Source organism: Gopherus flavomarginatus, chromosome 3 (genome assembly GCF_025201925.1).
Source record: "Gopherus flavomarginatus isolate rGopFla2 chromosome 3, rGopFla2.mat.asm, whole genome shotgun sequence".
NCBI classification, from domain to species: domain Eukaryota; kingdom Metazoa; phylum Chordata; order Testudines; family Testudinidae; genus Gopherus; species Gopherus flavomarginatus.
Genome location: NC_066619.1, coordinates 18,795,322 through 18,823,051, shown reverse-complemented (window position 1 = coordinate 18,823,051; position 27,730 = coordinate 18,795,322). Strand labels below are relative to the sequence as shown.

Sequence of the window (27,730 nt, the reverse complement as noted above, 5' to 3'; positions counted from 1 at the left end):
AAGCAGAAAAAAATCACGGACGTCGTCTGCTTTCCTTCAAAATGTGTTGTGGTTTTTTTAAGTGAAAAGCTGAAATCAGTCTGCCAAAACCTGAATATGGTTTGGGGTTTCAGAAGCATGTGGCCATACATTTGCTGCTTGCTGTGTTTGATTGTTTAAAGAAACAATTAAAAAATTCTACTTAAAAAAAAATCCAAAACTTTTGAACCACTTCAGCTTGTGACCAAATGCCTGAGTCCATCCAATCAGATTTTTCCAGGTTCTGATACTCTGCTGGCTTCCTTGACTCATATCTGTCTCCATAACTTGAGTTCATTTAGGTTAGAACATAAGAACAGCCCTAGTGGGTCAAACCAAAGGTTCATCCAGCACAGTATCCCGTCTACTGACAATGGCCAATGCCAAGTGCCCCAGAGGGAGTAAACCTAACAGGTAATGATCAAGTGATCTCTCTCCTGCCATCCATCTCCACCCTTTGACAAACAGAAGCTAAGGACACCATTCCTTACCCATCTTGGCTAATAACCATTAACGGACTTAAACCCACAGTAACCATCTCCAGTTTGTGAGGGACCCCATGGAGCCAGTCTCTAGGAAACAGATAACTGCATGGAGGTTGTCTTTAGTATAGCTTATGTACATACTCAACAAACTGAGCATTTGAGCTTGTTCCAGAATATGGGATGAGCCTATGTTGTGAAAACTGAAATGCTCAAAATAGCACATGCATGTGAATGGACACAGAGTGCTAAAATTAAATTAACCCAGGGGTTCTCAAACTGGGGGTCAGGACCCCTCAGGGGGTCAGGAGGTTATTACTGGGGGTCGCGAGCTGTCAGCCTCCACCTCAAACCCTGCTTTGCCTCCAGCATTTACAATAGTGTTAAATATATAAAAAAGTGTTTTTAATTTATAAGGGGGAGGTCACACTCAGGTTTGCTATGTAAAAGGGGTCATCAGTATAAAAGTTTGAGAACCACTGAATTAACCCCTCTGGAGCCCCAGGAAATGCAGGGGAGGAGGGGTCTCCCTTGGTAGGGTTGGGAAGGATATTGCTCTTCTCATGTGATCCCTCCCCCAGTGGCTAATTTTCAATGAAGCTACCGTCCCCTGACATGAATCTCCCTATGGCACTGAAATTAAATATAGACTATAATTTGGCATTGAGAAGTGAAAGGGATGGTAGCCCTAATGGAAAAGCTAACAGCTCAGCTCTTCTGCAGGCCTCAACCTGCTGAATGAGCTTTAGGGTAGGGAAGGCTGTGCCTCCCAAACAACCTGTCCCTGCCCCCTATCTGACCCCTACCCACTTCCTGTCCCTTGACTGCCCCCCTCTCAGAATCCCCAACCCATTCCACTCCTTGTCCCCTCACCGTTCCCCAAAGACCGCCCCCAACCAACATCCTGGGACCCCACCCCTGCTCCCTGTCCCCTGACTGTCCCAACCCCTATCCACCCCCTCACTGAGTCCTGACAAGACCCCACGGAACGCCTACAATCCAACTCCCCCATTCCCTGTCCCCTGACTTCCCCCCTCAACCTCTGCCCCCTGACTATCCCCAGGACTCCCTGCCCCTTAGCCAACCCCGCCAGCCGTAGCCCCTTACCCACGGCTCCCCCCTCACCCGGAGCCTCAACCCATCCAGGAGTATCCCTCAACAGCTGCAGCGTGGCTCCTTCAGGGCCCCTGAGCTCCACTCCGCTCAGAGTTGCGTGATAAGGGGACGGGGCTGCGAGCTTCTCGCTGAGCGGAAGGAACTCAGGCGCTGCTTGAACTCATAGCCTCGCCCCCTTACCATGCAGCTCTGAGCAGGGCGGAGCTCAGGGGCCCTGCCGGAGACACGCTGCACTGCTGTTCAGGGACTATCCTGGATGCGCTGAGGCTCCGGGAGAGGGGTCGAGGCGTGGTCAGGTCGGGGCAGGGAGGGAGCCTCAGCCATTCTCCTGGGGGCCCCTGCGGAGCCCGGGGCAAATAACTCCACTTGCCCCCCACCCCCGGGCGGCCCTGGTTCATCCTGCTGAAGTTGCATTATGAATTCCATAGGTTTTGTTTTCTTCCAAGATTTCCAATTTTGTCAGCAAATATGAAAAAGCACCGAGTTGTATATAACTTTATGGTCAAACATTGTTCTGAGATGCATGCTAGTTCCCACTGACTTATGAAAGAGGTGCCATCCCCAGCTCTGAGGGCTGAATTTGAGCCCATGTAGAAGTTAAACTGAATGGAAATACACACACAAATACTAATAATGCTTATTTTTTTGTAATGCTGGGATACCACAATGGAACACTCATTAGTAGAAAAAGAAGATTTGGAACAGTCAAGTATTATGTGTAAAGAAGTTATGAAATAAAATTTCATGATAAGATAGACTTTTGGCCACTTAGAAATACGGGCAGTTGTGATTACTGCTACTGATTGGCTATGAATTGCCACACACAGCTCATCTAGTCTTCGATAAGACATTCAATGATTTTTGTTACTCTATCTTCCAATAACCCTCAGCCACTTGCTTATCTCACCTCCCTGTAATATCTTGTATTTTCAGTTGAAAGCTCCTTAGGGGCAGGGACTGTTTTTTACTGGTCAGTACCTAGCAAAATTGAACCCTGATCTGACTGAGGCCTCTAGACACAACTACAATATAAACTTTAATAAAAATAATGATACTCCAAAAATCTTCTATGTAATTAAATTCTTACATCTCCCACCACTGAGGAAAAGTATTATGAAGCCAGAAATCTTATTAAACTTAGCATGAATTTTAAACAGGTATGGGAAGTGTTGGAGCAGGTTATTGTATTAGACAAGGTTGCATTATGAGGCATAGTTGCCCTGTGCAATATTTAAATACAATTTGGGAACTGTGCTAGAATAAAGTTCAGCGACTTTTTTTTTATTTAATCAATTTGTGAAGTGGAAGTGTTTAGCTGAACTAATTCTCAGTGACTACTGTCAGGTTAGAAGAAAAGAAAGAATGATCAGGACAAAAGCAGACAGAGCGTAGAAGTGTTATATTTTAGATCATTGCAAAACAGAAGAGATAAGAGAAAAACATTACAAACCTCATGCAGACTTTCACTAGACTGGTAAATAATGTAAAGTTCAATGTGAAATTGAGAATTAAATTATGTCTTGGCAACAAATGCCACAAGCATCATATTTCTTAGCTATAAACAAAGGCATTTTAAACACAGTCCATGAAGCCAGTTCTTCTGCTTGATTAACTTTGTTTCTCTAGATTTAGTGAATTTACGTTTCTTTTTACTGTATTAAGATTGTTCGTCAAAAAAGAAACTCACATTTAGAAATCTATTCTAGCTTTTTCAAACAGTGCTCATGTGTAAATATACATATCTACCAATGTACGTTCTATAGGTTGAGGGATTTAATGATGGACAAACAGGAAATGTTTCAGAAATTCACTTTGGGACCAATAAGCACACTCTTGGAATCAATTTTTTTGAATGGCTTGCTCGTGAATGGTGCCATATTGATAGCTCTAGGAAACAGAAATTCCCTATTAACAGAAGAACACTTCAGGGACTATCTATAGAATATTTCCCACACTTCCCTGCCAACGTGCCTCAACCTTGACATAGTGGGAGGGCAGTTCAGATTCTATATGCAGCATTCAATCCTTTGCCTTCAGTGTCTTCAGATTGCCAAAATGTGTGCACATTACCAACCATTTGGTTCTGTGATATCAAAACTTGGCCACCGTGAGAAAAACTAAGATACATTTGTTTTGCATGGGCTACAGCACAGCAGTCCTTCAGGCCATGATTCAGCAAAGCACATAAGCATGTGCATAAATCCATCCCCATTTAACAGAGCATTTAAATATGTACTTAACTTGAAGTATATTTTAACATTCCAGTGAAGTTTTATGCTAAAATGCTTTGTGAATCAGAACTACAGCAGCACCTTCTGATTATGACAGACACAGAAAACCTAGAGATAAAAGGCTCTACCCTTTAGCAATAGAAATACAAATTTTCTATTATAATAAATATAAAATAAATATTATTACTATATGAACAAACAAAAAGAACTTTAAAATGGACTTAGTCTGTCCCCATTGCTGTGTAGCATTATTTCCTACAGCATATTTTCCTATTTTTTTAAATGTTTTAACACTGAATGATCACCACATAAGGTTACTACAGATTACCAGCTGCTCTGTGACATAGGTGTCTTGAGAATAAGTCAAAGACGCACACAAAGATTAGGAATAAGATATTTCTATACACCATTGCCTTTGGGTACTACATATAGGAGGGTTTAAAAAGTAGAGGGTAGCACTTTTATAAAATACATATTTGCATTCAAAAAACAAGAGATGGAAAATGCAGATCAGCGTGAGTGAAATTTAAATTCATAATTAACATGAGATTGTAGAAGTGTTTCCAAAGCAATAAATTCATCCTTATTAATGAGCTGTTGATTTAAATTGTGGCTTAAGTGTCAGTGGTGGAAAAGGAAATGTCTGAAGGGCATGTTCTACGAGATCACCTGTAAATACAGATTTCACATATAGACACTTTTTTCACTTTAATTGACAAAGTATGTGTGTACATTTCTTTTAATGCCCTGAAATGTCAACTTGAGGATCTAAATGGACTTCCTATTGCAATGAGTTACCAAAGAAAAAATTATGTTGCTCCAATAAAGCACGGAAAAAGAACCTCTCAAACACACAGCATAATAAAATAGTACATTGCTAACATAATAAAATACTAACAGAATTAATACCAAACATATAAAATATCAAATGTTGGAGACAGTATTAACCACCTTCAAAAAGGGTATGACAACACTGCAATCAGAGGCGTGACTGTAGCACACATATATCTGAGCTAGCTTTGATCTAACTAGATCAAATAACAACAATGTAAGTGAAGTAGCAGTAAGTGAAGAGGGGTAGCAGCTCAGGCTTTATAAGTCCACAAGGGACCATGGATATGAACCCATGTGACCAAAATAGCTTCACTGCTATTTTAAATTGACCTAGCTAGCTCAAAGCTAGCTCAGGTACGTCTACACATGCTGCAATCACACCTCTGAATGAAGTGTAGACAAACCCTAAAGGCTTGTCTACGCAACAAGTTACTGTGTGGCAATCTGGTGCACAGTAACTGGCCATGTAGACAAGTCCTTAGTGATCTCTTGGATTTAACTGACATTTGTGCCATTGTGAAGGAAAAGATGACAACAAATATATTCATAAAATTAGCAAGATGGAAATAGTCCTACACAGGACATAGGAACAGTGGAAGCCATCTGTGTTGAACATAATTTCCTGGTGAGAGTTTTCCCCAAAGGCAAGTTTGCCTCTCTGTTTTCTAAGTGATTATTTCCTTTCGTGATCATTTATGATTTGAGATTACCTTTCAATTGTTCACCTCAGCTGCACTGGCAGTGCTGTTGGCTGAATCTCGAATGAAAAAAATCACTACTTAAGATGTTTTACAGATCGCTTTCTTCCCTTGCCTCCATCATTTTTTTTCTGCATTGGATTAACTCTGTTGCTCAGTTACAACTTCTCAGTTGACAACCTTAAAATATCTGAACAAGAGTCGGGTTTTGTAAAATTGATCAGTGATTTTATTCACTTTCTGTGGGTCTGCTTTGTTTTAGTAAACTAGCATGGCTTCTTATTGAGATTTCTATTGGAGCATGTACAGTGATTGTTTTTATGAGATAATAAGTGGTTGGCATCAGATGGTATTAATCCTTGTGTGAAGATCCATTCATTTCCTGAAGGTTAAATTTAAGTCAGTCTAATATGTGCTAACATCTCATGTCTACACTGAAACATGGAACAAACTATTCCAAATATTCCAGTATTTCATTTTGACCTTATCCAAACATTTGGATTCAATAAGATGGAAAAGTTCCATTTCCACTTTAGTATTTTGACATCTATGTTATTTTCATATAATATAAAAGTTGAAACAATAAAATCCAAGTCAACCTTACCAAACCAAAACATTTAGATTTTATTAAAATGAAACATTTGATAATTTCCAGAAAAAAATAGACAAAAATTAATGTTCCCGTTAAATGTTTCAATTTTATCTGATCAGTAATTTTTTGATGGGAAATTGTTCTGCTGGCAAATTTTTGACCAGCTCTGGCTCCTCATGCACAGTGGAATTTCATACCACTAGGACAAAACTCATTTGTTCAGGTGACAAAGTTTTTCTGAAAGGCTGTTTCCAGACTGTGGAACAAACTCTAACAGGAACTTAGAACCATCACAACATGACACTCCTCTGCTCAAAGTGCAAGACACACTTCTTTGACCTGCTTTTCTAATACAATCACAGGACAGCAGATAATGCATATTTATTAGGGCAGTCGATTAATCGCAGTTAACTCACACTATTAACTCAAAAAAATTAATCACAATTAAAAAAACTAATTGTGATTAATCACAATTTAAATCACACTGTTAAACAATAGAATACCAATTAAAATCTGTTAAATATTTTGGATTTTTTCTACATTTTCATATTTATTCTGTGTTGTAATTGAAATAAAAGTGTATATTATTTTTAATTTTAAATTAATAGTGATTATTTTTAATTAATTTTTAATTTTTAATTAATTTTGTTAATTACTTGACAGCCTTAATATTTATTTAAGAGACAAAGACAACTGCCATCACTTACTGCACTAGTGGAAAGTACTCAGCTAATGGTAATGAAGGTAGTACAAGAACCTATTCAGAATAGAATGCTTACTTACATTTACAACCAGATATTTGTATTGCACACTGTGACAGCGCTCACTTTCACCGTACTCTCCCTCATGGCCCACCAGGCACTACTCACAATGCCTCAGGGTCAGGTGCCAGCTTTCGTGATGTCCAATGCAGTGATGTATAGACCTTCTGGCTAATGCATTCTTCTGTCCCCACCCCTTCAAGAGTATTAATATCCACAAATAAAAGACAAACCAAGAAACCAAAACAGGGTCATCCAAAGAGTATTTGGCAGGACCCTACCCTATTTAGGTCCTGTCTTCAAACAACCAGTCCTTTGGTCAGTCTCTCAGGCCTTGTCATTCCATCCACCAGGAGGCTTGTACTACAACAACCTGTCTTAGCTTTCTGGTTACAACCAGGCTTCTCTCTTAGAGAGAGAAGCAGAGCTCTGCTCTCCTTCCTGGACAGGCCCCAACTCAACTTGCTCTTCTCATTTTAATTCCTAACTCCACACTTGACATCTGCTGCAGGTGTAGCAGGGCAGGGCTAATTGGGTCCACAGGTCCTCATTAACCTCCTCCTTGCCAGTGTGGGTCATATATGCCTTATCACACATGATGATTTTTTAAATTATTTTTATTTCTTTCAGAAGCAATTTCTAGCACATCTGTCCAAAAATCTTTACATTGCTTTCAGCAGTTTAGCTGTCTATATCACAGAAGCAATCATTTAGATAAACTAGCTTAGCTAAAATTGGTTGCTTATGACTGAATTGGAACATATTTTTTCAACCTGCTAATTATCAAGAACCACTATCTTATGTAGAGAAATATTTGTGCCCAGAAAGTGTGCATGTATATGTGCACAGAGGTAATTGTGCACAAAGGCACTGCTACACCAATGAAGTCAACACAAGTTTTTCCATTGACTTCAAGGAGAACAAAATTGAACTTAAAGCATGCATTTTCTTATGAAAAATAGGTACTCATGAATTCTGGTAGCCCTTGTACACACACAATTACACTATGTGGTCCACATTTTCAGCTGGTACAAACTGGTATAGCTCTAATGAAGTCAGAGCTACACTGTCTGTTTCCGACTGGCAAAAAATCTAGCCCAAATTTGTGAGCACAGGTGTTAAATATGTATGCCCTCTTTGCATCCACACATTCTACTGGCAAACCATAAACATCAGAGAAAAAATTAACTGTGTATTGAAAAGCTAAAGGGACACTAATAAAGAGCTATTTACATTTTCATTTTTTTTAAATGGGAGTCAACTATGTGTTTTTTTTGTTGGTATAGAATGAACAGAGCATAAGACAAGGAATTAGGCAATTCTATTGAATGGCCCTTGGAAAATCACTTAACAGTTTCCTTGTCTGTAAAATATTAATAATTACCCTACTTTGTTAAAAGCTTTGAAATTTAGGGAGTAATAACAATAATACTTAGCACTTACAAAGTGCTAACAATAAAGCACATTCTTAAGCACATTATCTCTAAAGACTCGATTGTAAAGAAGTCTAGGATTTATTCCTCACTTTGCTACAGATTTATTGGTCATGTCTTCTAGCTTCTCTGTGCCTCAGTTCACCCAGCTGTAAAATGTGAACATCTAAGTCACAGGATTGTTGTGAAACTTGTTTTGTGATACAGCGAGTACTATTTGTAAATAATGAGTTTCATTCTATGCTTTGAGGAGAGAGACCAAGTCGCGTTCTTCAGGAGGATAGAACTTTTCATGGCTTCCAGCGCAAACTGAACTCCTTTACTAGTGATAGGGAAACTCTTTGGTATGCAGGAGAGTAAGCACTGTGCCATAAACACCAGACTGCAAAATCAAGTGCTACAAGAATGATGCCTCATTAAAAGCATTGGAAGGAGCAATCCTCTCTTTGTTTGTTAGAATCAACAACAAGATTACAAAGTGTCATTCATCAGCAATTAATACACATTCTCATCTAGACTGTTACTGTAAGAAAGTTGTCTTAATTAAACCAGCTCAGGTGGACACTTTGGCCTGTGGAAAGGAAAGAAATATAATGCCCACCAAAAAGACAGTCACAAAAGAGAAACAGGGATTTGAAATGGTCAGTTCAACTAATAAGGAAGGATAAAGAGGTGAAAAAAACAAAGCATTGTGTGGATTTTAGAACATTTTTTCTAATGTAAAATCTACACATAACTAGGGAGTGTATATATAGGATGTACCAAATATATATATGAACTCTGGCAATGAGATGAACATATTGCAGACTTACCCTTGAATTAACCACTTCCAAGGAGACATTCTGAGGCATTGCACTTGGTACTAGAAGGGGAGAAAAAATTGGAAATATGTAATTAGTAGAAAAGTCATAAAAGGCTATGCCTAATCTCTCTCTTATTGGAAAGAACTGAGTATGTCTTTCCTACATACTTTACAATCTGATCATAAATGTGGAGTTAATTCAGGTGGCACTTCAGAGGTCCTCTAGAAATATAAAAAATAAATGCCTCTATTTGTTTCTTCTCATTTTTGGTAGACCTATTAGTGAGCCCCTTAAAAAGTTAGTCAATAGATTTTCTGCAGTGATACCATAAGTTGATTTCAGTTACTTGTTTAGTTCCGTTGATGTTTAGACCAAGATCTTTCAGGTAATTGCTCTGCTGAGCACCAGGTTATTAAAATACATGCATTTCAGAATTCACACCGTATTAAGATGCTATCCTAATTGGTACTAGTTCTGAAGAGCTCCCAAAAAATAAAAGAATTTGAAGACTTTTTCTGATATTAGTCAAAAATTATTTTAAAATATACCATCTTGCTCTAAGGGTACCTGCCAGATTGGCAGGTAGTGTTCAATGAATCAGAGATCGATTTATCGTGTCTTGTCTAGACACGATAAATTGATCCGCTAATTGACATCTGTACTCCACCTTGGCAGGAAGAGTAAGCGGAGTCAACGGGGGAGCCGCGGCAGTTAACTCTCCGCCGTGAGGACGGCCACGTAAGTTGAACTAAGATACTTTGACTTCAGCTATGCAAATAGCACAGCTGAAGTTGCGTATCTTAGTTCGAACCCCCCCGCTATTGTACCCCCACCTTAGTAATATACATAACTGGAAGAGACACTGTTTACTAATTTCACTATTAATTTTATTATGTCTGCACTAGTAAACATACTTTAATTGTTAAATGCAACTAATGCTTATTAAGCACCTCATCTTACAAGCTGCTGAGCACCTTCTTTCCATCTGCTGATACCCTGGGCTCCCTCAAAACAGAATCATCAGACCCCCAGAAGAGCAGGCCTTTAATAGGAAGAAATAACTGATTCAAGTTCCTATTTAGTTAAAATTAGAATTTCCTTAAAACATAAAATCTATTTTGATTAAACACCCCCAAAGTAAAGCTTTTGTTCATCTAGGACTCATTTCTGTCATCTTCACCCACATTGAGTGATGCCATTGATATCAATGGAATAGTATTGGGGCTTCACCATAAAGGTGGTAGAATAGGTCCTTATTAACTAAATATTTACAGGACTGAATATTGTCTCCTTCATGCCTGTATATCTCGGCAGATTTGATTTACAGATCTGGCTCTCGGAGGAGGTTTTCTCATATATTTTCTCCTAGGACAGTCAATGTTCAACCAATAGCTTAACAAATGGTATCTTCAAACATAAATTCTTGGTTTGTGGTGCCTTTGCACATTTTGTCGTTTACTGTCACACATAGATCTAGACCCATAATTCCCTCTCACTTGAGTATACAAAGAGAGTTCTAGATCACATGGTAAGCTGAGCTCCCTTAAATTTGAACACACATATTAATACAGCTAAATAATACATCTAGAAGCCGAGACTGTAGGTCACATGGGGGGGATTGTATTTTCATAGAAATTTAGAGATGAAAGAGATCTTGAGAAGTCATCAAGTCCAATCCCCTGCACTGGACCAAATAAACCTTGACCATCCCTGATGTTTGTCCACCCTGCATGGGCAGCAGAGAATGGAGGCTGGGTGAGGGTAAGCTTCCACAAACCTCTGCTAATGCTCCTTGTCACAGCCCCGGGGTCAGACCGTGGTGGGACTCAGAGCTCCTCTGGGTGCCCCAGGCTCAGGCCTGCCTGGCCAGGGCACGGGACTCCTCTGGTGGGCTGGCTGGGATTCTTGGCTGCTCTAGGTGCTGGTGGGCCTGCCAAGGCTTGCAGCTTTTCTGGGTTCCAGCTGGTATTAGGGGCTGTGCTGACAGGCCAGATGGTAAGAGCGGGGAGGATCGAAGGGGCAGAATAGGAGGCAGAGCCTTGGCCAGAAGGGGCAGAACAGGGCGGGGCTTCAGTCAGAAGAGGCGGGGCAGGGGGCTAACCTCCCTGAACAGGGAGTGCATGTGCCACTGATGCCACTCTGTTCTTAAAAACCTTCAATGATGGCTGTGCCACAACCTCCGTTGGCATCTAGAGCTTAACTACTCTTTTAGTTAGAAAGTTGTTCCTGACATCTAATCAAAATCTCCCTTGATGCAGATTAAGCCTGTTACTTCTTGTTCTACCTACAGAAGATATGGAGAACAATTCTTCATAGCAGTCCTTAACTTTTGAAGACTGTTTTAAGGAAAAACAGTGACTCAGCAAAGAACTTAGGGACCACAGTTAATAATCATCTGAAGATGAGCTCACAGTATAATGTTGTCACTAACAGACCAAATATGATCCTTGGATGTATAAGAAGTAAATGTTTATTAGAAGCAGAGAGCTGTTAATATTATCATATATGATATTAGTGAAACCATTAGTAGAATACTGTGTCCATTTGCATTGTCCACAATTTAAAAATGGTGTTGACGATTTTGAAAAAGGTCAGAACAGAGCTACAAAAATGATTTGAGATCTGGAAAACCTGCCTTACAGTGAGAGACTAAAGAAGCTCAGTCTGTTTAGCTTAAAAAAAAAAATTAAAAGGATGCTTGATTGTGATCTATAACCATATGAATAAGGCAAAGATTTCTAATAGTAGAGAGATCTTTAATCTAGCAGACAAGGACAAGATCCAATGGCTGGAAGCCATTCACACTGGAAATAAGGCATGTTTTTTTTAAAGTGATGGTAATTAAGAATTGGAACAAATTACCTATAGGTGTGGTGGCTTCTCAACGTGTTGGAAGAACAGGATTGTAGTAGTGAATATAAATGATAGTTCCATGGATTACCCTAAACAGCTTTGGTCATGAAACTAAGAACTTTCAAAAAATTTTGTGAAAACCAGAGAGACCCTCTCACACTAGACTAGCTAAGAGCCTAGCGGTTAGGACACTCACTTGGGATGTTGGCAACTCCCGTTCAAGTCACTACTTCAAATCAGGCCCAGCAGATATTTGAACCTGGTTCCCTGACATCACAGATGAGTGCTATAGTCTATTCTGGGATGGGTCTCTCACCAGAGGAAAATTTATTCAGAACAGCTACATTTCTGAAAAAGTTTCAGTTTTGAGAAATCAAAAGAAACGTTGAAAAACTTCTGATCAGCTCTAATTGCTATCAAAGTGTACCAAGAAATTCATGTTTTGGATGAATGGTGCAATGAAGTGTTTGACAATGATCTTTGAAACCTTTCCTCAATATATAGCACATCACAGGGGTCTGCTTTGGAAAAGATGATGAGCAATCAAGCATCTGAAGCTTTGGGTTTCTTCAAGTGACAACTGAGTCTTTAGACTTTTCCCCAGTGCTGTTGAGGTTTGGTGTGGTCTTAAGAGCCACGTTCTCCAGGAAGTGTTTACAACTGAACTGATGTTCTAGATTGTTAATGTCCATTTTGTGCCTTTTACATTAGGAAAGTCAGTAGGAACCAATGAATAGGGCACTAGAATGCGAATCAAGAGACCTAGATTCTATTTTTAGCTCTGCTACTGACCTGCTATGTGACCCTGGGCAAGTCACCTCCTGCTCTCTTCTCATCTTTTATCTGTCTTATCTATTTAGATTGTTGAGGCTTGATAGGACAGGGACTGTTCCTTACTGTGTGTTTCTAGCAGCATCTAGTACAATAAGCTCGCATCTTGATTGGAGCCTTAGGCAGTATCATAATTCAAATAATAATAGCACCAATAATATGTTGGTATACAAGGGTCAATCCAGCCGCTTAATATCTAAGGGAGCTGTGGTTGCTCATCAGTTACTCCAGAGATTATATTCATTACTTCAGTTCAACAATCTATATCTGCAGGATACTCAGTATTTCAAGCCAAAAAGAGAAGCGATTACAGTATTGCTGTGATATTACTGACCTGATCAGAAACAGTGAATAACTGATCTCACACAAGAAATCCTGTCCTCATGAGCTATTTTAAAGAAGCAAGAATTCAGATAATATTTCTATATCTAGTATATCAGTATCTGTAATACGATCATCATGATGGCGTGTGAAGGAATTGTACAGTTATAAGAACACCGTGCTTGCAATCTATACAAAGACCAGATTCTTTTTTTCTCCCCTCCTGCCCAGAAAGAATCAGGAATGGTGAAGAACAACATCTGTTTTTTTTCCCCCTCTCTATCTTATCCAGAGGACAAGTAAGAGTGTTTGTCTGGTTGGTTTTGGCATAGTGCATCTGTGTATGAGCATTCTGGTAAGGCTACAACAAAGAGATAGGTGGATCTTTCACCTTCTCTTGGTGGTGGTGGTCAGGGGCGGCTCCAGGCACCAGCACGCCAAGCGCGTGCCTGAGGCGGCAAGCCATGGGGACGCTGTGCTGGTCACCGCGAGGGTGGCAGGCAGGTTGCCTTCGGCTGCATGCCTGCGGAGGGTCCGCTGGTCCCGCGGCTTTGGCGGACCTCCCGCAGGCGTGCTGCCGAATCCGCGGGACCAGGGACCTCCCACAGGCAAGCCACCAAAGACAGCCTGCCTGCCATGCTTAGGGCAGCAAAATACCTAGAGCCGCCCTTGGTGGTGGTCAGCATTCAAATTTGTGGGTGCTTAGGTAATGGAAAATATTTTGAGGTGCAATCCTCACTAATACTGAGCTGTTTAAAAATGTGGGATTTAAAAGGCTATTTGATCAGTGCCATAAGCAACTTGTGTCTCCTGAATTAAGGTGGGATGTCACAGTTCATGCAGATCAAACTTGCATTTTTTAATTACCACATTAAACTTCAATGTTGAATTTAATTTGATCTCCATTATCACCTTAGGCCTTTTTTGTCACTATTCCTTTCCCAAGTATTACTGCTATTGATTGTCTGTTTCAAAAGATTCCTCCCCCAATTGTATTAGCCAGCATTTCTCCAGGTTGACTACAATTGTTTTTCCTGTCCATATTGATAATTTTTTTCATTGTTTCTCTGTCCTCACTGGGTGAAACACCTCCTAATTTGGTTTTTGTGTGCAAATTTAATTAATGTGCTGTTTATCCCTTCTTCCAGATCTTCAATCAAGATGCTAAATAAATCCAAACCCAGTACCAATCGGAGTCACCTTCATAGGAACATTGCTGATTGTCTTTACCTTTGTGTACTATACTTCAGCCAATGAGACTGTACTCATAACCAAGACAATGTGATTTAATATTTTAGGCAAAACAAAAAATCTGTGGGTCACTGCATCAAATGCTTTACAACTGTCTAGAAAGATTACAATTGCTTTATTTCCTACTTCTTCCGGTTTTGTACCTTGATCAATCAAAGCAATCGAATTTGTCTGGTGCATTTTGTTCTTTGCAAACAAATGAGACTTATCAAAGTTTCCATTATATCTGATTAATCATTGTTCCATTATAACCTAGGTATTTAGAGATTTCTCCTTGCTCTTGATAAACCAATAACCTAAAGTTTAGTGAAGTCAACGTGAATACACTTCCATTAACATCAGTGGTCTTTGGATCCAGACCCAAATCCTTACAATAAATTTTGCAACTCTTTCACATTCATACAATTTTAAAAGCACCAAATGTCCTCTCCATAGGCAATTACTCTCTGCTGTGTCATCAAACTAAGCAGGTACACAAGCACAAAAAACTCCAGATTAACTCTTCCTCCATATTCAAATCAAATGTTGCCAAGTGCAATTACCCCTCACATCATTAAGCGTTGTCTCTTTGCCTTCCTTTGCTGCATCATGGGATTTTTCAAAACATAGTACATTGTATTTATTTTTGATGTGGACAATCAAAAACAAATAAATATAACTTCACATTATATGTAGCATGGGGCAGGGGTAGGGGTAGGAGTCGTGACTGGGAGTCTCTCTGAATATGAAACTTCTTATCATTCAATAAAAGAACACATGTATCTGGAGAGCAGGATTAAGCAGTTTTCTTGTGATCTATTTTTAACTAACTTCCAAATGCAGGGCTAAATTCAGGCCTCATTTAGACCTGTGCAATTGCATTCAGAAATTTAAAACAATGGGTTGCAGAGTTGTAGGGGAGGCAGAATGTTGCCTGAAAAATCTTCCTTACTAGCATTTGTGCATGCACTCGAATGAACACATTTTTACTTTTAAATCCCAGGCTATATTTGCAAATCTGGAAGTTATCCCAAAAAAATCATGTTGTACTTGTAAACTGAAAAGATCTGATATGGAATCTTTGAGAGACAATAAACTAGTAACCTACCCACCATTGCTACAGAGTCATTCTTCAGAACTGAACAGAAGCTTGTATTCTTTTTTTGTAGTGCAGACCACACATCCTAATAGACAGATTGCAGTTATTTATTTGTATTTCTAAGTGCTGACAATATGCTTAGGGCTGTGCCAAACAGAAATAAAGCCAGGCCCTGCCCAGAAGAGTTTTATACTCTAAAATACAGACAGAGATGAGAGGACAAACTTGGAAATCAAGAGGATAGAATAAGTCTCCACTTTTCAGGGAGCAGGCTGGAAAATAATAAGAGGTAGTACTTTCCAAAGTTATCCAGATATCCAAAACTCCACCTACTTGAGATAAAGGAAAAAATACAACTTTTCTACTGAACAGTATTTTCTAGGTCAGGCAAATCCTTTCCCCTATGTCGACTACTGCAGTGTGTAACCACTATGGTTTCGCTGCTCAAAGGATTGGAATATTCACTCACATTTGATTATATTTATAGTAAGCACCTTTTGCACAACATGGAGCTGTTCTGCAGGAGCTCCCTGAGCAGCACATTATGGACAGGTTGGAATGGGGAGGAGATGGGCTCGGGGACAAGGTCAGAGAAGCTGCCACCACTGGTGGTAAGTACTTGGTAGGTGCTCAGGCGATTTCATGGTGGGGCCATATATCCATTTAGATTGCATTAGATAAATTAAACTAGGCATTACAGACCTTAGAGATTATATAGACAGGAACTGTGAGAGGAAGGATGGTCTAGTGCTTAGGGGCACTAGCCTAAAACCTGGGATACCTGAGTTCAAGTCTCTGACCTGCCACAGAATGTCTGTTTGACCTGGGGAAATCATTTAGCCCTCTTTGTCTCTCAGTTACCCATCTGTAAAATGGGGATATTAGCACTTCTCTACCTCACTGCAAGGTACTTTGATACTATGGGGAGTCTATAAACATACCATAGAGAGGTCAGATAATAGTCTTTAGTTGGAGCTAACTGTACCCAAGAGAATTCGGGTGTCAGCAGAACCCCAAGGGGTCCTAAATCATGACATCTCTCATAGAGTGCTTGCAGAGGGGAAATCTGCACTCTTGTGAGTTAGAACCACACAATTCTGGTAATTTTCTACATTAAATATTATAACAGCTTGCATTTCCTCTGCCACTGTGACTGCCCCGCCCCTACACACCTGCAAATAAACACATGAATAGCTCAGGTTATAGAACCAGCTGTTGATGTCTGAATAACTTTATATGCTCAAGTATCAGGGGTAGCCGTGTTAGCCTGTATCCACAAAAACAATGAGGAATCTGGTGGCACCTTAAAGATTAACAGATTTATTTGGGCATAAGCTCTCGTGGGTAAAAAACACACTTCTAATAAATCTGTTAGTCTTTAAGGTGCCACTGGACTCCTCGTTGTTTTTATATGCTCAGTGTCCTGACTTTGTCAGTTTGATACTCACTCCTTAACTTTTTTTTTAAAGTGTATTCATATTATCATTATGGATATTATTTTTAATCAAATATTCAGAAAGAATTAAATAAAACTGTCTGCCAATTTTGGGGTTTAAACACATTTTGACAAATTCATAAGCATGATAGCCCAAAGCATTTCTGGAATGGCAAACAGCCTGACCAAATATTAACTGAACTGTATATTAAACAGAAAACTAAACATTACAAATCTGGTAAATTCTATAAGTCTGTGATTCTACACTTCCTGGAATTGAAGAAATTATAATAAATCCTTGTGATTAAAGTATATTTCTTAGACTGTATGTTATATCCCAGAGCTTCATGGATAATTTCTTCTTACAGGCATGCAAGGAAATAGTATGCTAGGCTTCTTAATGACACCATCTACTGTATCATCTACTGTGAAAGTGACACAGAGTTTAAGACTAGAAGGGACCACTAGATCATCTAGTCTGACCTACTGTGTATCACAGGACATCAATATAACCCAACACTAACACACTAAACCCAATAACTTAAATTAAACTGAAGTATTACAGCCCACAGAGAAGGGCGCACAGAAAAAAGGACACATGAATACAGGAGGTGAGGTGAGGACCTACAGAAGCAATGATACAGTAGTATGCACAGCAACAAAGAAAATCAGGTAGAACAACAGTATCAAGGCTTCTTCATCGTTTTAATTTTTTGTCCTGTTTAAAATAAACCCTTGGAAAACTGAAAAGAAAATGTTTCCTTAACAGAATTCCCTATCTCCTTTTTAAACTGTACACTTACACAAGTATGTTGTAGTATTCCTCATAAATGATGGGCTACCAGCACTCTTGGAGAAATAAAATAAGATTACATGGTCTTTACAAAGAGATCAGAAAAAATTGTTGGTCATTAAGTTTTAGAGAGGAAGGTTGGTCTTGTGGTTAAAACATTAGCCTGGGATTTTGGAGACCTATGTTTGCTCCCTTGCTCTACACAGCCTTCCTACTTAATTTCTCTTTGTCTCTGCTCTCCATCTCCCACCCTTTGTCAGCCTGATCTATTTAGATCATAAGCTCTTTGGGGTGGGAATTTCTCCTACTATTTGTTTGTATAGTACATCACAGAATAAGGCCCTAATCTTGGTTGTAGTGTCTAAATTCTACTGAAATAAAATAAGTGTAATAAGTTTTGGTCCTACACATCTTAACTATATCACTTTCAGCTCCACACTCTTTAATTCCCTACCCTCCTTTGCCGTGCATAGTGTTTTTATGGGACCTCAGATCAATGGATGAATGGACAATAAGGTGAATAGAAAGCTGGCTAGATCATCGGGCTCAACGGGTAGTTATCAATGGCTCCATGTCTAGTTGGCAGCTCATATCAAGCAGAATGCCTCAAAGGTTGGTTCTGGGGCCAGTTTTGTTCAATATCTTCATTAATGATCTGGAGGATGGCGTGGACTGCACTCTCAGCAAGTTTGCAGATTACAGTAAACTGGGAGGAGTGGTAGATATGCTGGAGGGTAGGGATAGGATACAGAGGGACCTAGACAAATTAGAGGATTGGGCCAAAAGAAATCTGATGAGGTTCAACAAGGACAAGTGCAGAGTCTTGCACTTAGGATGGAAGAATCCCATTCACTGTTACAGACTAGGGACCGAATGACGAGGTAGCAGTTCTGCAGAAAAGGACTAGGGGTTACCATGGACAAGAAGCTGGATATAAGTCAACAGTGTGCACTTGTTGCCAAGAAGGCTAATGGCATTTTTGGCTGAATAAGTAGGACCACTGCCAGCAGATCGAGGAATGTGATCATTCCCCTCTATTCAGCATTGGTGTACTGTGTCCAGTTTTGGGCCCCACACTACAAGAAGGATATGAAAAAATTGGAAAGAATTCAGTGGAGAGCAACAAAAATGATTAGGGGGTTGGAGCAGATGATTTACGAGGAGAGGCTGAGGGAATGGGCTTATTTAATCTGCGGAAGAGAAGAATGAGAAGGGATTTCATAGCTGCTTTCAACTATCTGAAAGGGGGTTCCAAAGAGGATGGATCTAGACTGTTCTCAGTGGTACCTGATGACAGAACAAGGAGTAATGGTCTCAAGTTGCAGTGGGGGAGGTTTAGGTGGAATATTAGGAAAAACTTTTTCACTAGGAGGGTGGTGAAGCACTGGAATGGGTTACCTAGGGAGGTGGTGGAATCTCTTTCCTTAGAGATTTTTAAGGCCTGGCTTGACAAAGCCATAGCTGGGATGATTTAGTTGGGGACTGGTCCTGCTTTGAGCAGGAGGTTGGACTAGATGACCTCCTGAGGTCCCTTCTAATCCTGATATTCTATGATTCTATGACTGTATGATATTATATATAGCAGGCCAGATCCCAGGCCCCTCTACCAACCACTTCTGGGCTATTGTGGCAGCGCAAAACAACTGAGGTGTCCTAAAGAGGCAGCCAGAAATTCCAGCACAAACACTCCCCCACCCCCATACACACACACTTTGGGAATGTAGTGGGGGGGCAGGGCCAAAAAGCCCAGGCTCCAGCCTTTTTTTGGCCAGAGGAGTGGTCCCAATGGCATCATGGAGGCTGGTATAATTTAGTCCATAGGCTGCTCTAATTTATGTCAAAGTTTTAAATGTCTCCTAGTGACCCTAGGATCAGGAAAACTGAAAGATGTCATAAAGACACCTTCCTCTCCTCCCCTAACTACACTAAGTCCCCAGTGTTGAAAAAAGCTACAGTTTACACCTCCCTGCAGCACCAGGGGCAGTTTTACGTCTGTGCGTGCTGCAATTTCTGTATTCAGTGGGACGAGTTAAAAGGACAAAATCTAAGCTGACAGGATCAAAATTTGACTGTCCTTGCCACAGAACATTACAATAGTTTTACAAATATCTCCTAGATATTGAAAAATCTGTTAGCTCTAAAAGAGGGGAGGGGAGGAACGTAGGTAAAATTCTTAATTCTCTGCTGGGCAGCTCACCCCCATCAACAAAACCAAAACCAAGAGCGCTGAATTAGTTTGGATTCATGATAATTTACAGCACATCATCTATGTCCACTGCCTGCCTGCTTCTTTCCTGTAAGCTGAACCTGCAACTGACAAGAAGCTTGCTCTGGAGCAAGAGACTTTTGTAACTTTTAGTCACCTGCTGTTCCTAAAAAATGGAACCCACTTGTGGGGAGAGGGGCAGCATGAAGCAAATCTACACACTTGCATCATGTATACATCTGCAATACTGGTACCAATCGATTTCATTTCAGACCAGGACCCCAACTTCTCCCCTTGCTTAACAGAAGAGAAGTTAAATGCTTCTTGGGATGCCATATGCTATTCTCCATTCTTCTGTTTTCTGGAATAGTGTCATGGAAGCCTTCTCTTTAGTGACATTTTGTGCTCCTAAAGAGGTGAAATCTTCTAACAAAATTTCCAGAGGATAATTTTCAGACTCATGAATAACAATCTCTCCCTTTCTCACTTATGATGACATTTAAAACCAAAGTGGAGAACAGAGCCACAGTACTGCACTTCACAGTCTGAATTGTATCTACATAAATTATGTAAAATATTCATTTTCACTTGTTTTTCTTTTGTTTTTATAATTATAAGTGTGAAGTAATTTATTCTGGCAAGATCCAATCTGTACTACAAGTGATGACTGAATTAGATGGATAGTACTTGAAAAAAAATATTGAAGAGGTATCAAATGTAAAATAATTGAAAGTTGAAGTGCCAAATGAGGTGTGGGTATCACAGATGAACCTTATAAAGGATAGTACAATGATGGTCTGAAACACTACAACCTACAATAATATTATCATAGTGTTTTTACCAATTCTGTAGGTTAGCAAATATTTGTTTTTTAATAAGGGAAATATTTGTAAATACAACAGAACTCGAGACAAGGGATCACCCTTATCTATTTAAATCTTTTCTTCCATCACAGGCACTGCCTAGATTAGGAAAAGGAAATGTTTTTAGCAGGTGTGTTAGCTAATAGATCTACAAGTACCAATGTCTTTGCCTCCACTGGCTGCAAAGTGGTGTTTTAAAATGTGTTAATTAGGTGTTCTGCCAACAAGTTTGCTAAACACTTCTATTTTCCTAATCTTTGTCTTCACTGCAAAAAAATGTGTATCTCTGTACATCTAAGTAGCCATGTCTCTGTAAAAATGTAAAAGAAACAAGGACAGGTAAGTTTTTCATCTAAATGGAGCTAGCTGGGTTCAACTCTATATCCCCACCTGGGTGTGTGCCTTGTCTCCACTAGGATTTTACAACAAGATAGTTACCTAAGTGTAAAAAAACACCTTTTTTGCAGTGAAGACACAACCCTGGTTAAAGACAGCACTATTGTGAGCTTAAGTTTAACAGTGATTCAAATACAAGACAGTAGCAGGTTTCAGAGTAGCAGCTGTGTGAGTCTGTATCCACAAAAAGAACAGGAGTACTTGTGGCACCTTAGAAACTAACACATTTAAATAAATGTGTTTGTCTCTAAGGTGCCACAAGGACAGCAGCAGAGACTGTAATTTGAATACCTAAATTCATAGACATACAGGGAAAAAAACACAGCAATCAGATTACATGCAATTCTAAAAATCCCCATCTAAATAGTTTCGCTTGCAACATGTGGAATATATCATTTTTTAAACTCAGACGCAAGTACAGGCTCCCCAGGATGCATATGCAAATCTTTTGGTTTAAGAACTCTCTGTTCTCTCTGGGTCAGATTCTTAGATGGCGTACATTAGTGCTGCTCCACTGAAGACATTGGAGACATCTGGGTTTTATACCCACTGAGAAACTTGGCCTCTTTTCTTAAGTTCTCATATACCTTTGTTTTATCTCATGCCCTCCCCTCCCCCGGCCCAAAACTACCACCACCAATATTAATTACCCTCTTCTAACTGTCAGGGTTCTGTTTTCCTCTAAAAAGTTGTAACTAGTTTCTAGCAATGAAAAAAATCTACCCAGAGAAGTCATCAAGGTACCACCAGAAGGACAAACAGATCCATTCTTTGTACACCCAATTATTGGGCTAATTCTCCTATAATTTACGCTGGTTTTACACCACGTTAACCAAACTGATCAATGGAGTTACTCCTGATTTACAAGTGCGGGAATCAGGCTCACTGGACTTCACCAGGAGCCACTGCAGCACTTACACATGAATATCAGGCATTAGATGTTTCCAGGCACAAAATAAACTTCAATACAATACCCCAAGAATGCGGAGACACAAAGAACTGTGCAAGACAAGGGAAGATCGACTATGCAATCACTGTGACAGAGAAGAAAGTAAAACAGACATTTTCTGCTCCAGTGTTCCAAATATGAGGAAGTTCTATAAAGGTGTTTCTTCAGATTACCAGATATAATAAAATATTTTCCATTAAAAAGTGGTAAGGACAAACCTGTGTATAACTTCAGGAAACGGAAAGGGAGGGTAGAGATAGCATCATGCTATGTAACAACCTTCTACCAAACTAGGAAAAATGAAAAGGACAAATGATCATGAGGGATACGACCCTAAACATTCTGTGAAACGATATAATGGGCAGACAATGAATCTATGATTTCTGTCTCTGAAAAAGACCTGAAGATACTTATTTATTTATTATTGTATTTAATAGTTTACATTTACATTGGCCAATTTTCATTTAGTTTGTCATGCCTATCATTGACTTGAACTGAGTATATAGTATAGGAAATCCTAAATTTGTCCTGGTCTCAGGATAAAACTTTATACACAGCGATCTGTGATGTTAATCTGCAAAGTGCACATTTTTCTTCTTACGTTGTCCATCCTGGCATCTGTAGTTCTAACTTACCATCAGAAAGCGTCATGACGGTAAGATCTTCAGTGGACACCCCAGGGCCATAGCGGTTATAAGCCAGGAACCGTAAGGTATATTCCGTGAATTTTTTCAGCCCCTCCAGTTTGTATGATAGTCCATCAATCTCTATATTCTGAGCACATAAAAGTGATAATTGTTATTCGGGGAAATGTTAAAGAAGGTCTGACAGTAATGCTGGGGGATGAAAAGATTAGACAGTAGGGCTTTTCTATGTCTAAGAGGTAATGCTAAATCCTTATTTAAGTTGCTGTAAAAGGTAATTTGTAACATAGCATTGCTTGTTACAGGTCAGTTCTCAATAGAGTCTCTGATATTAAACTGCCATATTTCAAGTTATAGCTGACTCTGGTGCTTAGACCTTTGGTTTAGTTGTTATTTAAAGCACAGTAGAAAGTTTCCTTGCTTAAATCAATCACTCCTTCTCCCATAAGAAAGTGATAGGGAAAGGAAGAAGGGAAGAGAAAGGAGTAAAGAAGGGCTATGAGTCATGGGGAAATTCTAGGAGAAAAGGAGTGTGTGAAATAAAGAAAAACAAGAGAAGAGAGAGAAGGTTTTGGGGGGTGAAGAAGGCAGATAATTCTACGCTGGGATTTATGATGCCTGTGACTCTTACAAGCTACTAATAAATTAAACTGGCTCAGATGGAGAACTGTCCTCCTCTAAATCTCTTTTTTTTTTTAAAAAAAGTCACATTTTATCCACATAGCATCTCTCAATGACCTCTACAAGATCACTAGGCCACCTTAACTTTACATCAGCTACTGATGTACTATGTTAACAGCCTGAACTGTTTAAACTATTTATTTTCTAGAGTGCAGGATCCTTGGAGCTGAGACCATTGATCTTATATGTTTCCACATAAACACACACAGTCTTTGCAGAACACCAATAATAATGATGATGGGAATTCCCTTTGTTTATCTCTCTCATTTATAAGAAATACAGATAATGCCTAGACTGGGTTTATATATTTTACACTCCTGGAACGGACTTGGCCCTGAGGAAAGGGAAAATGAGCCACTGAGGAAACAAATTAGATCATACCTACCCCCATTTCCTGTGTAGAACTTCCCTTAACACCAGTAGTGTCTGAAAAATCTAAAGGACTTTTATAAGGGGAGGGCCCTTTGCTTCATTTCTAGATTTTGGATAAGAAAGGTAAACTAAGGGCTTGTTTCTCTCTCACTTACACCAATGGTATGCTGGTGTGAATCCATATGGCTTGATCCTGCTGCCTTTTAAGTAAATCATAAGACTAACATGGATTTCAATAGGTCATCCTATTTACCACCATGGAGGTACTCCTGTCTTGCACCAGTGTAAGTGAAAGAAGAATCAGTTCCTCTATATATTAAAGAACATTGTAATACACCTGTGTAATATTCAGCTACAGTGGCATGTAAATTCTCACAGTTCAAACCTGCCAGGGATTATAAAGACTTGATTTAAAAAAAAAATCCCAAGGCACTTAACCTGAAGAGTAACCACTCCAGTCTGTTATGCCATTGAAGCACCAAAATTTCCTCTATCAACAGGTTTAAAGCTGCTGAACAGATATCCACGGTCACTTGGATTGAACGCTTCTTCTCCTTCCTGACTGATTTTGTCAAGTCATCCAGCAAAAGCCTACTCTCACAACTAACTGAAAGAAGAGCATACTGCGCCATTAACTTGCTCACCTGTTCTTTTCCAGTAGCAGTCTCTGTGCAGAACAATCTGTAACCTTGGACTGGACCATTTGCATAGGCAGGAGGTTCCCAGGAAAGAAGAATTGAGGTAGGTGAGGTAGATACAGCCCGCAGGTTTTCTACTGGCCCTGGAACTTGCACTGTATGAAGAAAAATTGCCTGAATAAAAGCAGTCATTTATTGCAGCTCAGTTCCTTAATCATTTTGTTATCCTTTTGATTGCTCTGGCATATCCTGACCCAATATGTGTCCCCAAAGAAGGACACTTCTCCTGCTGTATACAACTATGCAGAGCTGAATGTTTTTAACATTGGAGTGAAGTGCCTTTCTCTATGAGGAAGTATTTAATAGACTTGAATGGTGTCGGGGCAAGGCATGATTAATCCACAAAGAAGCTCTGCAGAGTGATACAACATTGCATCACAATAACCTTCAAAATACAGAGATGGCTTTGTAAAATACTGCCCTTCATTTAGCATGTTGTTACAAGAAGTATGAGCTATACTTGTGATTAATTTCTAGTGGACGGAAACAGAAGTTGCTCTCCATTCCCTTCCCTCCCATTGTTTCGCCTTTCTACACTTCTGCTTTTTGTTTTGTTTTTTCTTAATATTCTCTCCAGATTTTTCAAAATCTATCTATCTTTTTTCTATGTATAGAAAAAAAACAGTCCAAATCTGATCAATCCCAAGACTGATTCAAGAAAAGGAGGGACTTTAGCAGACCCATTCCTCTCTGCTTATAAAAGAGCAAAACTCAAAGACACACAACTGAAAATATCAACACAAAACCCAATTTTCAGAGAAATACATCATAGCCTTACCATAACTTCTTGTGTGTCTATTCGAGCTCTGTATAGACTGGCTCAAATGCCACTTGTTTAAAAATTGATGTAATGCACCATATATTGGCTTGGCATCCTATTACCAGTGCAACAATGGGGTTTTAGTATCACTGTGTTTTTTCCCATTTACATTTTTTGCTTCATGTCCCTATTTATTTACTTAACCATAGGTATATTTTATATGCTTTCCTATAACGATTTCTTTGGATCACAAATACATGGTTGCTAAAAATAATCATCATAATAAAAATAATCTTGGGCCTACTGGGAACTATGAGACACAAGACTAATTCTATTGCCTCCTTGGATTCACAGTTTGGCACTGAACATTGCTAGTGATTTGGTAGGAAGAAATGCAGTTTAGAGTGACTGTGAGACCTAAGTAAAAACTTTCAAACCTGGATGCCTAAAGTTAGGTCCTGAAATCCATATTTAGGCACCTAAAGAACTTTCAGGTTTGACATTTTTGGTGAAAGTTAATTATATGAACTGGTAAGAGAATCCAGCACATCCCCAGTTCTGTTTCATAACAAAACTTTTATGTTTGTGCAATATCTAGCACTCCAAAGATGTTACTGGAACTCAATACTTATAAAATAAAAGCAACAATAAAAGTGTTAAAAACTGCAACCATCTGACACAATCTTGCAATTATTGGAGTTAGTGCAACCAGTTGTAAACTGGAACAGATTTATTTTCAGGCAAAGGAAAAACTGAGACCAAAAATACAGAAAGCTGAATTATTTTCAATTTTCAGTGTGATTTCATAGAATTTGAGGTAGGAAGTGAAAGGGGAGATTTTTGGCATGAACCAACGCAAATTAAATTGACTGTTTTCTTCACAAATTTAATGGAAAAGCCTCCCAATGTTGCACAGCTCTAGCTATACAAATATGTTTTTCACTCTGAATTCTGAGTGTCACTGTCATGAACAGATAGTTAAGGGTTAATGCCTCTTTTACCTGTAAAGGGTTAAGAAGCTCAGTAAACCTGGCTGACACCTGACCAGAGGACCAATAAGGGGACAAGATACTTTCAAATCTTGGTGGAGGGAAGTCTTTTGTTTGTGCTCTTTGTTTTTGGGTGTTGTTCGCTCTTGGGACTAAGAGGGACCAGACGTCAACCCAGGCTCTCCAAATCTTTCTGAATCAGTCTCTCATGTTTCAAACTTGTAAGTAATAGCCAGGTGTCATAAACAGATAACTAAGGGTTAATGTCTCTTTCACCTGAAGCACCTGACCAGAGGACCAATCAGGAAACCGGATTTTTTCAACTCTGGGTGGAGGGAAGTTTGTGTCTGAGGTCTTTGTCTGTCTGCCTGCTGTCTCTGAGCTTTGGAGAAGTAGTTTTACTTTCTAATCTTCTGTTTCTAAGTGTAAGGACAAAGAGATCAGATAGTAAGTTATATGGTTTCTTTTCTTTGGTATTTGCATGAATATAAGTGCTGGAGTGCTTTGATTTGTATTCTTTTTGAATAAGGCTGTTTATTCAATATTCTTTTAAGCAATTGACCCTGTATTTTGTCACCTTAATACAGAGAGACCATTTGTACGTATTTTTTCTTTCTTTTTTATATAAAGCTTTCTTTTAAGACCTGTTGGAGTTTTCTTTTCTGGGAAATTTCAGGGAAATTGAGTCTGTACTCACCAGGGAATTGGTGGGAGGAAGAAATCAGGGGGAGATCTGTGTGTGTTGGATTTGCTAGCCTGATTTTGCATTCCCTCTGGGTGAAGAGGAAAGTGCTTTTGTTTCCAGGACTGGGAACGGAGAGGGGGAGTCACTCTGTTTGGATTCACAGAGCTTGTGTCTGTGTATCTCTCCAGGAGCACCTGGAGGGGGGAAGGGAAAAAGGATTATTTCCCTTTGTTGTGAGACTCAAGGGATTTGGGTCTTGGGGTCCCCAGGGAAGGTTTTTCAGGGGGACTAGAGTGCCCCAAAACACTCTAATTTTTTGGGTGGTGGCAGCAAGTACCAGGTCCAAGCTGGTAACTAAGCTTGGAGGTTTTCATGCTAACCCCCATATTTTGGACGCTAAGGTCCAAATCTGGGACTAAGGTTTGACACCAGGCAAGGCGGATTAGTCTTATTTTTGTTTTCTCAACTTGTAAATGTTCCTTTTTGCTGAGAGGATTTTACCTCTGTTTGCTGTAACTTTAAACCTAAGGCTACAGGGAGTTCCTCTGGGCTATACGAATCTGATTACCTTGTAAAGTATTTTCCATCCTGATTTTACAGAGATGATGTTTTACTTTTCTTTCTTTAATTAAAAGCTTTCTTTTTAAGAACCTGATTGATTTTTCCTTGTTTTTAGATCCAAGGGGATTGGATCTGGACTTACCAGGAATTGGTGGGGGGAAAGAACGGGGGATGGTTAATTTCTCCTTGTTTTAAGATTCAAGGGGTTTGGATCTGGGTTCACCAGGGACTTGGTGAAAAAGCCTCTCAAGGCTGCTCAGGGACGGGAAGGTTTGTGGCGGGACAAGAAGTGATCCAGACACTGAAATTTCTGGATGGTGGCAGAGTTACCAGATCTGAGCTAGTAATTAAGCTTAGCAGTGTCCATGCAGGTCCTCACATCGGTACCCTAAAGTT

At 39.5% G+C, this 27,730-nt stretch overlaps 1 protein-coding gene across 2 annotated transcripts in view; it reads right to left on the bottom strand.

The window, feature by feature from the left end:
- Nucleotides 1-27,730, bottom strand: part of DCC (DCC netrin 1 receptor) — a 933,783-nt gene that overhangs the window by 215,750 nt on the left and 690,303 nt on the right. For both annotated transcript variants that reach the window (XM_050944636.1, XM_050944637.1), the window contains exons 10-12: nt 24,286-24,434; nt 22,580-22,718; nt 8,978-9,027 (exon numbers count right to left, since the gene is read on the bottom strand). In XM_050944636.1, coding sequence (XP_050800593.1) covers nt 8,978-9,027; nt 22,580-22,718; nt 24,286-24,434 — 338 coding nt within the window. The remainder of the gene's footprint in view (nt 1-8,977; nt 9,028-22,579; nt 22,719-24,285; nt 24,435-27,730) is intronic.